Genomic DNA, 12,748 nt, shown 5'->3' on the forward strand with positions numbered 1-12,748 from the left:
CCGCCCCTCCCCCCGGGCGCCGGGGCCGCAGTGAGTGAGTGGCACTGGCAGCCTGTCAATCCCTCAGCCGAACGGCCTTCGAGCCCGGTCCGCGGCGGCTGCTGGCAGGGTGCGCGGCTCCGGCAGTGGCGGCGGCGACTTCTCCCGCCCCATCAATCTGCTGTCCGCCCGGCGCGCGGCCCGCCGGGGCCCTCCATCGGGCTCCGCGCCCCGCTGCGCCGGCCCGCCTGCTCCCAAACTTTCCTCCTCCGCCCCCTTCGCTCTTCTCGGCCCGCCCGCCGGCCTCCTCCTCCTCCGCCGCCGCCTGCCGCCGCCGCTCCCTCCCCCGGGGCCGCCGGGGCTCGGATCCCGCCCGGCCGAGGCGGCGGCGGCGGCGGCGGCCGAGGGAGGGGAGTGCGCAGGCTGGCGCGGGGGGCGGCGGGCGTCCCGGCAACTCGGCCGGCGCTGAGGAGCAAGTTGCGCGGGGCCGCCCGGCGGGGCGCGCGGCGGCGAGGAGGCGGCGCGGCGGCCGCGTGAGGGCAGCGGGCGCCGCTGCCTCCGCCTCCGCCACCGCCGCGGAGCCCGGCGCTTCCGCCCGGCGCTTCTCCTGAGCTTCGGCGGGGGCGGAAGCCGGAGCCGGGCGCCCGTCCGCACCGCCTCAGCCGCGGGCCCCGCCGGCCGGGCCGCCCCCTCCCCGCGCGGGCGGGGAGCGCGCGGCCGCCTCCCCCTCCCCCTCCCCCTCTTTTCTTCTCCTCCCTCGTCGCCGCCGCCGCCGCCGCCGCCGCCGCCGCCTCAGCCTTCGCCTCAGCCGCCGCCGCCGCCCGCTCCCGCCCGCGCGCGGCGGGATGGACGATCAATCCAGGATGCTGCAGACTCTGGCCGGGGTGAACCTGGCCGGCCACTCGGTGCAGGGGGGCATGGCCCTGCCGCCTCCCCCGCACGGCCACGAAGGGGCGGACGGCGACGGCAGGAAGCAGGACATCGGCGACATCCTCCACCAGATCATGACCATCACCGACCAGAGCTTGGACGAGGCGCAAGCAAAGTTGGTGTCGTCTCATTAAGCATCTTTTGTGTGTGTGCGGGAGCCGGGCCCGCGGCCGAGTCGCGGCCCGGGGTGGCGCCCGGGGCAGGGGCCTCAGCCCCGGGCAGGGAACTTTCTCCGCAAATCGCCCGCCAGCCCGGGCCTCGGGGGGACTTGCCCTCACCCCTCGACGCGGGCGGGAGTCGGCAAAGTTGCTCTCGGGGCTTGGGACGGACTTGGTGCCGCGCGGATTTTGTGGTTTTCTCGCCCTCCCTCGCCTGGCCCTCTGGCAGCCCGGCCCCCTCCCACGGATTCAAACCTCCCGCCTGGACCCCGTGCACGCCGCCCCAAGAGGGCCCGGGGCCGCACTTGCGGGAAGTGCAACTTTCTCCTCCGGCCGGGAGTCGCGGTGCAGGGCTCCACTGGCCGCGGGACGCCCTCGCTGTGCGGGCGGCCGCCCCAGCCGGGCGGGCGCGGGGCGATGGGCGGTTCCCTGGCGGGTCCGGGTGCGGGCGGCCAAGTTCTCGGGGAAGGGAGGGCCGCCTCGCAAACTTTGCCGAGCTGTCACCGCCCGCTGGCCGCAGTCGGCCGGGCGCCCGCGCCGCGCCCGCCCCCCCTGTGGAGGGCTGACGCGGGAGCCCCGCCGCGCCGTCCCCTCCCCCGGGTCGCCGCCGTCTGCCGGGGTATCCAGGCTCCCCGCGCGGGTTCGCGCCCTGCGGTCGCCGAGGCTGCTGCCTGCCGGGCAGATGGGTCGCGCCTCGTTCGGGCTGGAGCTTTAGCCGCCGGAGCTTGCGGGCTGTCGCTAACTAGTCAACTTGAGTTTCTGTTGACTTGCCGTGGTTCCAAGGAGCCTTCCAAAATAGAGGGCCGGAATTAAATCTTGGGTCTAACTTAAAGGAAGGCGCCATATTATTCCATAGGTGATGCTAATACCTTTGTGTTTTGCTATTTGTTTTTTAGGAAACATGCCCTGAACTGTCACAGAATGAAACCCGCGCTCTTCAGCGTCCTGTGTGAGATCAAAGAGAAAACAGGTAAGAGGCTACGCCCCACAGTGGGCCTGGAGACCCCCGAGGTGGGGTCAGAGCTACTCCTTCCACTCTCCAGTTGAGAGCTGCTGCTTTTGGGCACCGCCATCTTTGATCATTCTCTGCTTCCCACCTCCTGGTCTTGAGAAAAAACTGCAATAAATCTGGAGTCGATTTCTCAATTCCGCTCCTGGTATAAAATGAAGTGTAGATGCGGACGGGGCTGGGTCGCTGTCCCCAGGCGGCCGCCCCTGGCTGCGGGCTGGGAGGGGGCCCAGAGCACCAGCCGCCCTCTCCCGCTCCTTTCGCCTCGTTTGTGTGTCAGTTTTTAAAAGGAGCAACGGGAGACTGGATGCCAGGGACCGAGTCCCCGGGAGAAGCATCGCCCGAACTTTGTTTTACTTAGACAGCCCTAAGCTTCAGCTCCACAAATAGAAGAATAGACTCAATTGAACGGACTCCAGTAGGATGTTTGAATTAGTGTTTTAGTTGGGAAGGCTACTTTTAAGGACCCAGAAAGGGTAATGATGTGTTTAGGCATGTTCAATGTATTACATCTATTAGTACTTTCATTAAATTTTATGCTTGAAGTCATTACACTGTAAATATGTTTAATATATTTTGTAAAGTAGAAAAAGGTTCACAGTTGCAGATTAAACAATTTTTGAAGTGTCCAAGGCAGGGAATGCAGGAGAAGACAGGTTTTGCAGAAGTGCTGAAATAAAAACTACAAGAACACATTAAACAAATTTCTGGCAATTCACTTCAATTTAATTTTCTTGTTAGACTTTTTAAAATTAAGGGTATTTTAGTCTTGAGGTGGTAGTAGTGACTCAAATGGAATTGGAAATTTAATCTAGATGTTTTAGTTCCAATTTGGCATTATCTGCCCTGTATATGGCAAATAAGTGCATTAAACAAGCTTTACTGTTGGGGTGTGTGTGTGTGTGTGTGTGTTTGTGTTGGCTATATGGTATTATAAAGTTGCTGTTTTTTAACTTCAGGCAAAGAAGAGAAAGTGAAAAGTTCAGGATATAGCAATATCCAAATGATGCTGTTTAAAAGATTAAATGTCATTGTGTTTAAATCGAGTGTACAAATAATAGCACACAAAATATACTGGTTTGTTGGTAGGAGAGTTGCCCTCCTTTTAAACAGATTTTTCACTCTGCAATGCTATTCTGATTCTAAAAGTAATCAAGAGAAGATGATGGGTTTTTGGCACCTTTTAAAATATATGCTAAGACCATAAGTAACAGAAAATATTGAGATCCTTAAAGATAGTTTTCCTGCTTTTCATTCACATAGTCATTCATGGTTTGTAAATGTTGAGTGATACCTTTTAAGGTATATTTTACATTTTGAAAACCACAGGCATTTTAAATTCCTAACTTTTACTATGTGTTGATTTTTAGCCATCTTTTAGCAAGCAATGTGATTTAAAATGGTAGATAATTTTTATCTGACTATAAAATAAGACACCAAACATTAAATCTTGAAGATTTTTAGTTTAGAAGCCTGAAAGTGTACAATTCTCAGTAAATTATGTTGCTTAATGTCCAAGGATTTTCTTGCTATCAGGGCTCCACTTCAGTTTCTGCTGACAGCTAAGCACTGGGGTATTGACTATGTTGTGAATATTAAGATTGATTCAACTCACAGGGCATTATATTACTAGGGAGAGGGGATTGATATTCTTCCCCTATCACCCCCTTCTCGTTATTTGTGTGTACGTATGTATGTATGTATGTATGTATTTATCATTTTTTTTTTTTTTTTTTTTTTTTTTTGCCCTTTTAAAGTTTTGGCCTAGCCAGCTTGAGAACCAAACCCAGCAAACTGCTTTTCTTGTTTAGACATTTAGCAGCAGGCAGAATTCAATTAGGAGGCATAAGTCCTCTAGTTGCTTATTTGCACAAGACTTAGTTACACCATTCTGAAAGGAAAGTATAGTCAGCCTCATGTCAAAGGTGAGTTACGAAAAAGAAACAAGTCTTTTCAGAGTCTGGGATTACTGGCAGAGAGAGCTTTGGTGGTGCTCTTGCTATTTAAGAAGCAAGAGGTAGCTGACAAAGGAAATTTTTGTCTTTTGAAAATTGTTTCTGAGGCTTTCAGTGATAACTTGTAAATTAGATCCTCTTTTTATGCTTTGGCCGGCATATTCAAGTTTGCACGTTATCTCTTTTGTAAAAAGCCAGCAGCCAACAAAGAGTAAAGGCGGCTGTCTGGGCAGAGGCATCTTCCTGCCTGCCTCTCTAAGCTCGAGAGGGCTGGGATTTAAGTACCGAATGATTGATGGGGGTGAAGCTCTTTCTCTCCTCTCCTTTCTCCCTTACTACCCATAGCTCCACCTCACCCTCCAAAAGTAGTCTTAGAAGGAGACAGGGACGCTGGACCCAGTACAGTATCCTTGATTTGAAATAAAACATCTGTGTAGACATTAGTGTTACCAAAGCAAAGAAAGCAGGGCAGCAAATTTCAGGCCTCCCCCCTTCCTCCCCACATCTGTTCCCACAGATAGGCTTTGGAAACATCATGAACTTATAAAATAAGCAATATAGAATATATGTGTATTGCATAATGTTTTTTCTGTAGATTATTTTATTTAATCTAATGATATAGTATCCAGAGATTAATTCTGTGTAATCTGGAGAAAGTTTACCTAGTCATTTGTAACAGAAACCGGAACATTATGTGATGACTCTATTCTGCATAATGGAGGGGTAGGGGGTGGTTGTCTGGTGGGGAGGTGGGGGGGAACTGTCACTTCGGTGGATAATGTCATTTCAGTTGTGCTTCTCCTAAAATAAGACAAAATCATTTCTTTAAAAAAATTCCATGTATTTATAGATCTGCCAGTAGGTTTTGAGGTTTCTGATCAGGCAGTGAACACAGCCAGTTCTGATGCACATGAGGGATTTAGTTGGAAACATCTTTTTTCTCTCCTACCACATATGAAAAGGTATTTTTCCTTTCTGACAGATAAATGGGTAATCTACCACAATTATATTATTTTCTTGTTCAGAGGTAGGGAAAGTATACTTTTACTATGAGATGCTTGCTTTTTCTCGAAAATGTATTCTTTTGTAAAATTCATCATACAATTATTTTGGGGTAGAAACGTCATCACTAGTTGAATTGTGATATATTATGCATTTTGAAAGCAACTGAAAAGTCATAGACTTTAAAATCAACAAATTTGTCTATTTTAAACTACGCAACTAGCGAGATAGTTATATATGTATGTTAAGATTTTCCTCTTAATTACTTTTTAGCCATATTTTACCATCTATCTCTTCTTAAATATTCCTGATGCTCTGAGGTCTCCTCGTCTACATACTTCTTTTGGTGCATTCCCTCACATCTTTTTGGCCACCTTAATCTTGATTATTGAAGTACTTTTCTTTGTGAAAATACTCCATCCTCACAAATCTGCCTTCTTTCCCAAACCTTTAATTATGAGAGTTCAAATGAACAAAATGGTTCTTTTTGAGAAAGAAATGTATTTTTAAGAAATTTTAATGAAAATGCAACATTTTAGTATATAACTGAAGCATACTGTGAAAAAAAATTGTACTAAAAAAAAAAAAAAAACAGCACAACCTTTTCCTTTCTAAATGGTAGGTTAAAATATTCTATGTTGATAGCTGCCAACCAAACTCTGATTTATTGCCACCACAAACCCTAAATAGCGTTCATTTACTAGTAATGTCTAATGGCATACATGATGGTTTGCCAGATTTGTGGCCTTTGTGAGGCTTATAAGCAGGACTGACTTGGGAAGATCATAAAACTTAATGAACTTCTCTACTGCAGGAGGTGTCCGCAGGGGAAGAGAAAGGCCTGCTTGGCTGGTTGGGCTGGTTGAAGTATTTTTTATGTTTAAGGAGAAGAAGAAAATGACTATTAAAAATGCTTTACTTTTGAAGGACCCTCCTCCCCCAGAAGGAGTCATAAGAATTTTAGGTATCAAAACTGGATTTAAGAATGTAGCTTGTTATGTGAGTTTTTATATGCCTTTAGGATATGATATATATGTGATTAAACCTTTTATCTTTAGTGTTATCAGTGTGGCTAGGTTTCAAGGACAGAGCAGTGAACTCAGTGAATACCTCTCCATTTAATTCTGACCCTACAGGCTTCGAGACTTATTGGAATCTTCTTTTTTCTGTTTTCTTTTTTTTTAATGATTCAGTATAAAATGTGTTCATTTTTCATTGCACAGTGCCCTGTAATTCTTTAATTCCCAATGTATAAAAACCAAATATTCCATGAAGTGAAAATTTAATAGGAAAGGTGAAAACTGTTATATATGAGAATAAATGTTATTGTATATATTGCATATGTTCTTTTAAGTTACTTTTGCAGTATTTCCAATATAATTATCATTATTTGTTCCAGACTTTTAAAAGCAAATGCACTGTTCCATACATGATTCATTCTTGTATTTTAATGAACTTATTTTCCAGTTGTAAAAAACTTTTTATTATGGACAAGTGGAAACATAAAAAACATGTAGAGAGAAGAGAAACTCGAACCCCCATGAACTAATCGCCCACTTTCAGCAGTTAGCAACACTTGGCCAATCTTGTTTTCTCTGTAACTCCCACCCTTTTAGGATTATTTGGAAGCCAATTTTAATGGACTGTTAACATTTTAAATTTCATATCAATTTTTGACACGTTATGTCTTGTTTACATTGGAAATATTAAATGACTAAACAGGAAAAAAATGTAAAATCAGTATATCTTAGAAATGTCATTAATTATCACTTTATCACCAATCTTTCCTTAAAGTAATTTAAGAATATTTTTATTGAATTTTATCTATTTTTATAGATTTGTATGTATAACTCACCACAGCTTTTAAGGAGGTATTGAGGGAAGATGTAAAAACTGTTGTTTTTCTAACTTACTTTTCCTCTCTCTTCCTTTTAAGAGAACACATGCAATGTATTCGTAGAAAACCTAGAAAAAAAATCCAACTACCATACTGGTTTAGAACTTCATGATCAAGTATTGTATTATCTTCAAAATATGGGAATATCTTCCAACTCTTTTTTCTTCTTCCCTATAAAAATATATTGAACCTTCTTGTCAATACTAACTTGATCTGTACAAGTAATTCTTTCATGCCTTAGTTTTAGTAGAGTTCATTTTATTACAGATTTGTGTAGTTTTGGTCTTTTACTTGGGACTTTACTGTGTTACTTTATTAATTTACATAATTTTATTCCTAATCAGAAGTGTATTAATACGGTGGCAAAGGAAGCCCTGATTTTCCCCAAAGAGCATATTGTTTCATCGGCTCTCATAAAATGTAACTGTGTACATCTTTCATGCTGTGATTCTTTCCCTTTTAATTAATTTCATTTGTATTTTTAGTTTTCAATTTATAAATTTTGTAAAAGGCTATTTACAAGACAGATTTAAGTTTAACATTTCATTTAGATTATTTATATTTTGATACTTTATGGTGGCATTGTACAGGATGAAGTTCTGTTATATGAAGTATGGTTATAAAGAATTGAAACCACATTTCATGAACCACACCCTAAATCAGTCACCACTTTATTTTATACTCATACCATTGAGGTATGTATTCGGAATAAATACTTAAAATGTCAGCACAAACACATCAAGTTAAATAAAGATTTTAGACTCTTTTTCCTCTATTCATGTACATGTGGACATCTTTAGGTATTTATTATTTCAATATTGACACTGTGAGAATAATGTTTTATTTGTTTTCTCAGCAGGCTTGTGTTTTAGCCATTTATCAGTGTGATCAGCATGATTTAGGTAGTAACTGACTAACAAAGCTTGCACACCACCCTTTCCATGTTGACCTTTTCAAGCATTGCCCTACTTCATAGGCCATTTGTGTCTTTAACTATGAAGAGAGTAAATAATTTACATCACTGTGTAGTGTAAGTTGGCCGAAGTTTTCCAGACCTGGCTCTCAGATTTTTTTTACAAAGTTATAGAAACTAATTAAACAAATTGCTATCACAGCTAGGTGATAGTGTTGTTATACTTAGCACATAAATGAATAAGTAATGCTTGAACAGGTCACTGAAAAAATAAACTATCGTTTTTGTGCCATCAGACACAGAACATGTTAGAAAACAAATTTCAATAATCTTCAAACTTAATTCTAATTATTGCTGTTGTAGGTAGAATAGTAACCAGAATCTCTTCTTTATTTTTTTGTAGACGTAGTCCATAAGTATAATATGTTTGTAGTTTTGACGGTAACAGTAGTTTGCTTTGGTACTAAATTTGAGTGTATGTCTAGCAAAAAATTGGTGTGAAAGAACGTTTTAAGTTGAATTGGTATAGTATTTTTTTTTTTTTTTTTTTGGACTGACTATATGATAGTAGCTGATTAGGACTGAAAACAATTAAAATTAAGTATGGATAGAAATTATTGTTAAAAGTTTTGTACTTCTTTTTTTTCTTCAGTTTGCTTTAAAAACGTTACGCTATTTTGAACACTAACCCTTTTTGTGTGATCATATTAATGAGGACTTGGTATACATTGTAAGCCTTTTAAGCCTGATGATTCCTCATGATGTTTAAACCATTATTTGGGAGACTCAACATATGTTATGGCAAAATGATTTTTTTTGTGTGTTTGTTTTGTTTTATGTGATACATCAGTTTTCAAAGCACATTTCTTAGGCATCAGAGTCCAGCAGGTGGCTTTTTACATTAAAAAAATTCATAAATTTTAAAATCCCATAAAATTTTATTTCAAATTCAAATTAACTAATTGAGAATGTCAACATTTCCACTGTCTCTATATTAACATTTATAATAGAACAAATGGTTGCATATAGAAATTATCTGCAACATAATCTAAATTAAGATTCTAAACAGGCATTACAGATGCTGGTAACTTTGGCAATTATCATTTTGTTTGGTGAACAGTAGTAAAACAGTGTGCGGTAAAAGTGTTTAGAGAGAGAGGATAAATAAATTGAACAGTTTTGCAATGCAAAGTGGTTTGTGGTGTTTTTGAGGATTTCTTGGCTCTCTCTTAACTGCTATTGTGAGCCTGGAGCAGATTTCCCCATTGCTAATGCCCTAGAAGTATTAATTCACTTTGATATGCTAATTAGAGGGCATTATGCAAGAAATGAGATTAAGTGGCAGCATGAAGCCATTTGCCTGTCAGTAAATTGAGAGCTTTAGCATCAGGAGGAGCTTTGTTTTTTTTTTTGGGGGGGGGGAGGTTTGGGTTTTTTTTTTTTTTTTTTTTTTAGTTTCTCTTGGTTTTGCATATAAATAAAATTGATTGAAAGGTCTAGAGAAGCTTCTAGAACATCAGTGTATTTTCTCCCCTCTTATGATTATTGAAACGTGGTGTTACAGAATTTTTCTGAATATTAATTGACCTAATTGGAGATACAAAGAAGTGTTTATTGTACTCTCTCTATATGAAAGTATACTAAGAATTTTGTGTCATCTAGTCTTTTTTCTAAAGCCTAATTTCAGCAACATGGCTAGTAACTGTTATCACTTCTTTTCAGAGTGTAAACGTGTGTGCGCGCTAGTGCAGCAGTCTTCACTAAACTGAACTTCACAAGAATCTTGCCTTTATGAGGGAAAGAAAGAATAAATAGTTGACTTGGGCTTCGGGAAACTATATTAAATGAGCATTAAGACTATGGCTTCGATACCTAAAAGCTGAAACAGTTAGCATAAGTGGTTATGCTCTGCACTTCACACACCTGTAGCATTTACATGTCAGCATATATCTGTTGTGTAAGATCACCACATTATTTGATTTTCATGTTGGGGGTTGAGTTTTGTCCTTGATTCTGATTTTGCTGACTTTGGTGATTTAAGGCAGGCCTCCGATATTTCTGTCTGTAAAGCCACTATGTGATTTTGTGTATTTTGTTGGGAGATCACATGAATGAATACTGTGATTGGCATGGTGGATTGCAAGAAAGACAGAACTTCTCTGGGCCTATGAAAAATTTAAGATTTCCTCCAACATGGAACTTTTTTACCTGTTATAAACCGTTGCTGGAAGTAGAATTGCAAAACTCTGCCCTGCTACCAGGGTATGGTTAGATAGGACAGAGTTTGGATAAAACATTTATATTGAGGTTTGGTTCTGGTGTCTGAATTCCACCACTGTGGCTCTGACTCTAGACCCAGTAAACCATAACTTCTCTTTAGAGCCATATGGATTATTTAGTCACCACAGCTGCCGTGCATACTCACTACCAAGGCTGGCATCTCCTCGGTGTGCATGTGTGGTGCCTGTTAATGTTAATGGGAGTTAGGAATGTGCACACAGAGAGGGCAATGAGAGTCTCTCCTGAGACAAAAGTCCTGATTACATTTCTCAGTGAAGAGGACTTAGTGTACCTACATATTCGCTGCTCTTCTAAATGAAATAACTTGCTTCCTTTAAATTCTCATTCCCTTCTCACACTCCCTGAACTAGTTAAATCAATGAATCCTCATTAGTCTATGATTACTTGCAAAATTTCATTTAAAGCATAGGAAGTTATTTTTGATTGAAATGGGAACAAAAAGCTTTTGAAATTGCATATTAGTATTATTTTTTTTTAAATAAAAGGTTTCTACAGGCTTTCACACATACAAAGCCTTGCATGTAGGAATTTATAGAGAAATTATTGAGAGGGACTCCTGAAATAACTTGACTGGCATTTGATGGGGGGGGGGGGGGGGAATCACTACATTTAAAAATATGTATATAAGTGAAATGGAAAGCTTGTATGTGATGTTCTGTAGAAACCTGTACTATATTAGTGTCCTCAAATGAAGAAGAATTGACTTAGGTGGTGTCATAAGTTTCTCCCCCCCACCCCCCAACTTCTTTCAAAAAAAAAAAAAACAACACTAAGGATGAAGGTAGTTGGAATTCATAGTCAGATATATCATTTTCAACTTGGAATAGGAACTAGAACAGGAAATTGATTTTATATTTATTATGAAAGCAAGAACTCTGCCACCAACTGACAGCTATCCATGTTTTAGTTTTGTGATAATTGTTCACAGACATTACTCTGCAGTTGGCCCAGATTATTTATAATGTTGATTGGGAGCGTCTGTCCATTAAAAGGTATGTGTATAATGAATACCTTTAATTAAACCAAGTAATATTGGACTATTTTATTTTTCTTTTACATTGAATCTTAGGTTTAGGATTAACTGTCAGTACTGGTAAGAACAAGTTACAATAGATTGTGCAATGATTTCTCTGGCTTCATGGATGTATTTATTACCATTTTTGAACAAATTATACTAACATGAAAAGTTGTGTTTGAAATGATTGTGTGCTAGATAAGGCGATACATTACAGGAATGGTTGGGTTTATGGAGCTTTATGTAGAGGTTTTCTCAGAAATTATAGCACAGGGCTGTCACTATAAAACCCAGTGATACAGTTGGTAATAACATACAGTGAAGATATTTTTAGATTTTCACTTGTTATTCAAATATGTGAGAACCCTCCAGTTTTTCTCGTCATATTTCTTTGTTGGAATCAGTAGAGGGAAAAAAATGAAGGAAATTCTTTTAACTGTGTATGGGGTGTGGGTGTTTGACTTGACTGAATTTCTTCTTGCTCACCACTTGTTAGAGCAGTGATGTGATATTGAGGATATCCTTGGGAACTTATTGACTTCTTGGTTCTTGACCTTTTGACGGTGATCATGTATAGGAATGGAATGTCTGGAAATGAGATGATGGACTCTATAAACATAAATTCTATTTTGTTAATGTGTTACATGAGCTGATTCTGATTTACCTAAATGTATGACATTTTATGTTCAAAGAAGGAAACATTTCTTCCATTTGGTTTAGTCAGGCTAATAATGTTGTAGTTTCTGACATTAAACCAATTCTCTTTTTGACTGATTATCCTTATGGCTTTTTAGCTACTGTGATTATTATGTCACTCTTAAATTTCTAATACTTTACAAAATACTGGCTTAAATGTAAGAGGGTTTTCTAGAACGAAACTACACTCTGTGTGTACTTTGTTTTAACTTGAATATTAGGAGTTTAAAGTTTATAGTTAGTTGATTGTTACTCAGTGATAAAATTATTTTGGAAATACAAACATTGTTCTAATTTGAAAAAGTAAGCTGTCAACCATTGTAATGTGAGAAAAAAGATAAGTTGCTCCTATAAAGTTTTTCTTTTCAATTTTAAGTGTTAGAATTGATGGCCAAGACGTAGAATTGCCAAGTCTGTTCATCCTTAAGCAGTTTTAATTTGCTGAACCTAGCTGAGTGGAAAAGGCAAGGAAACCTCTCCCCTCCAGAAGATTCCATTCATTTAATGACGATAACAAAAACTACTACCATTTCTTGAGGACCATCTGTGTGTCGGGTATTGTGCTAAGTGTTTTAAGTGCATTAAAAAAAAAAAAAAATGCTTGCACTTGGAAATTTAAAATATAATAATACATACTTCTTGGAAAAAATTCACATAATGCAGATGACGTATGATATCTCTTAAACTTGCAGCAACCCTCCAAGGTGGGTACTTTGTCAGTGTGTAGACGAGGAAACCAACACCTCGGAAGTGAAGTAATTTGCCCTTTGCCCCATCCATAGTAGAGTGGCAACCCAGGCTCTCTTTGCGCCAGAGGTGGTGGCAGAATCTTTCAGCTTGGGCCAGGAAAGTCGTGGAAATTGATAATTCAAAGAAGATGGCAAAACCTGAGC

The 12,748-nt window shown here is 41.0% G+C and overlaps 1 protein-coding gene across 3 annotated transcripts in view; it reads left to right on the forward strand.

Moving 5' to 3' along the window:
• The first annotated feature begins 725 nt into the window (after window positions 1–725).
• PBX3 (PBX homeobox 3) overlaps window positions 726–12,748 on the forward strand; it is a 220,004-nt gene continuing 207,981 nt past the window's right edge. For 2 of the 3 annotated variants that reach the window (XM_060608661.3, XM_060608665.3), the window contains exons 1-2: window positions 726–1,024; window positions 1,964–2,037. In XM_060608661.3, coding sequence (XP_060464644.1) covers window positions 825–1,024; window positions 1,964–2,037 — 274 coding nt within the window. In that variant the 5' untranslated portion in view covers window positions 726–824. Of the gene's footprint in view, window positions 1,025–1,572; window positions 1,687–1,963; window positions 2,038–12,748 lie in introns of those variants that run through there. The other variant, XM_060608662.3, reaches the window with a different exon arrangement.

This window comes from Panthera onca, chromosome D4 (assembly GCF_046562875.1).
Source record: "Panthera onca isolate mPanOnc1 chromosome D4, mPanOnc1 haplotype 2, whole genome shotgun sequence".
Lineage (NCBI taxonomy): Eukaryota > Metazoa > Chordata > Mammalia > Carnivora > Felidae > Panthera > Panthera onca.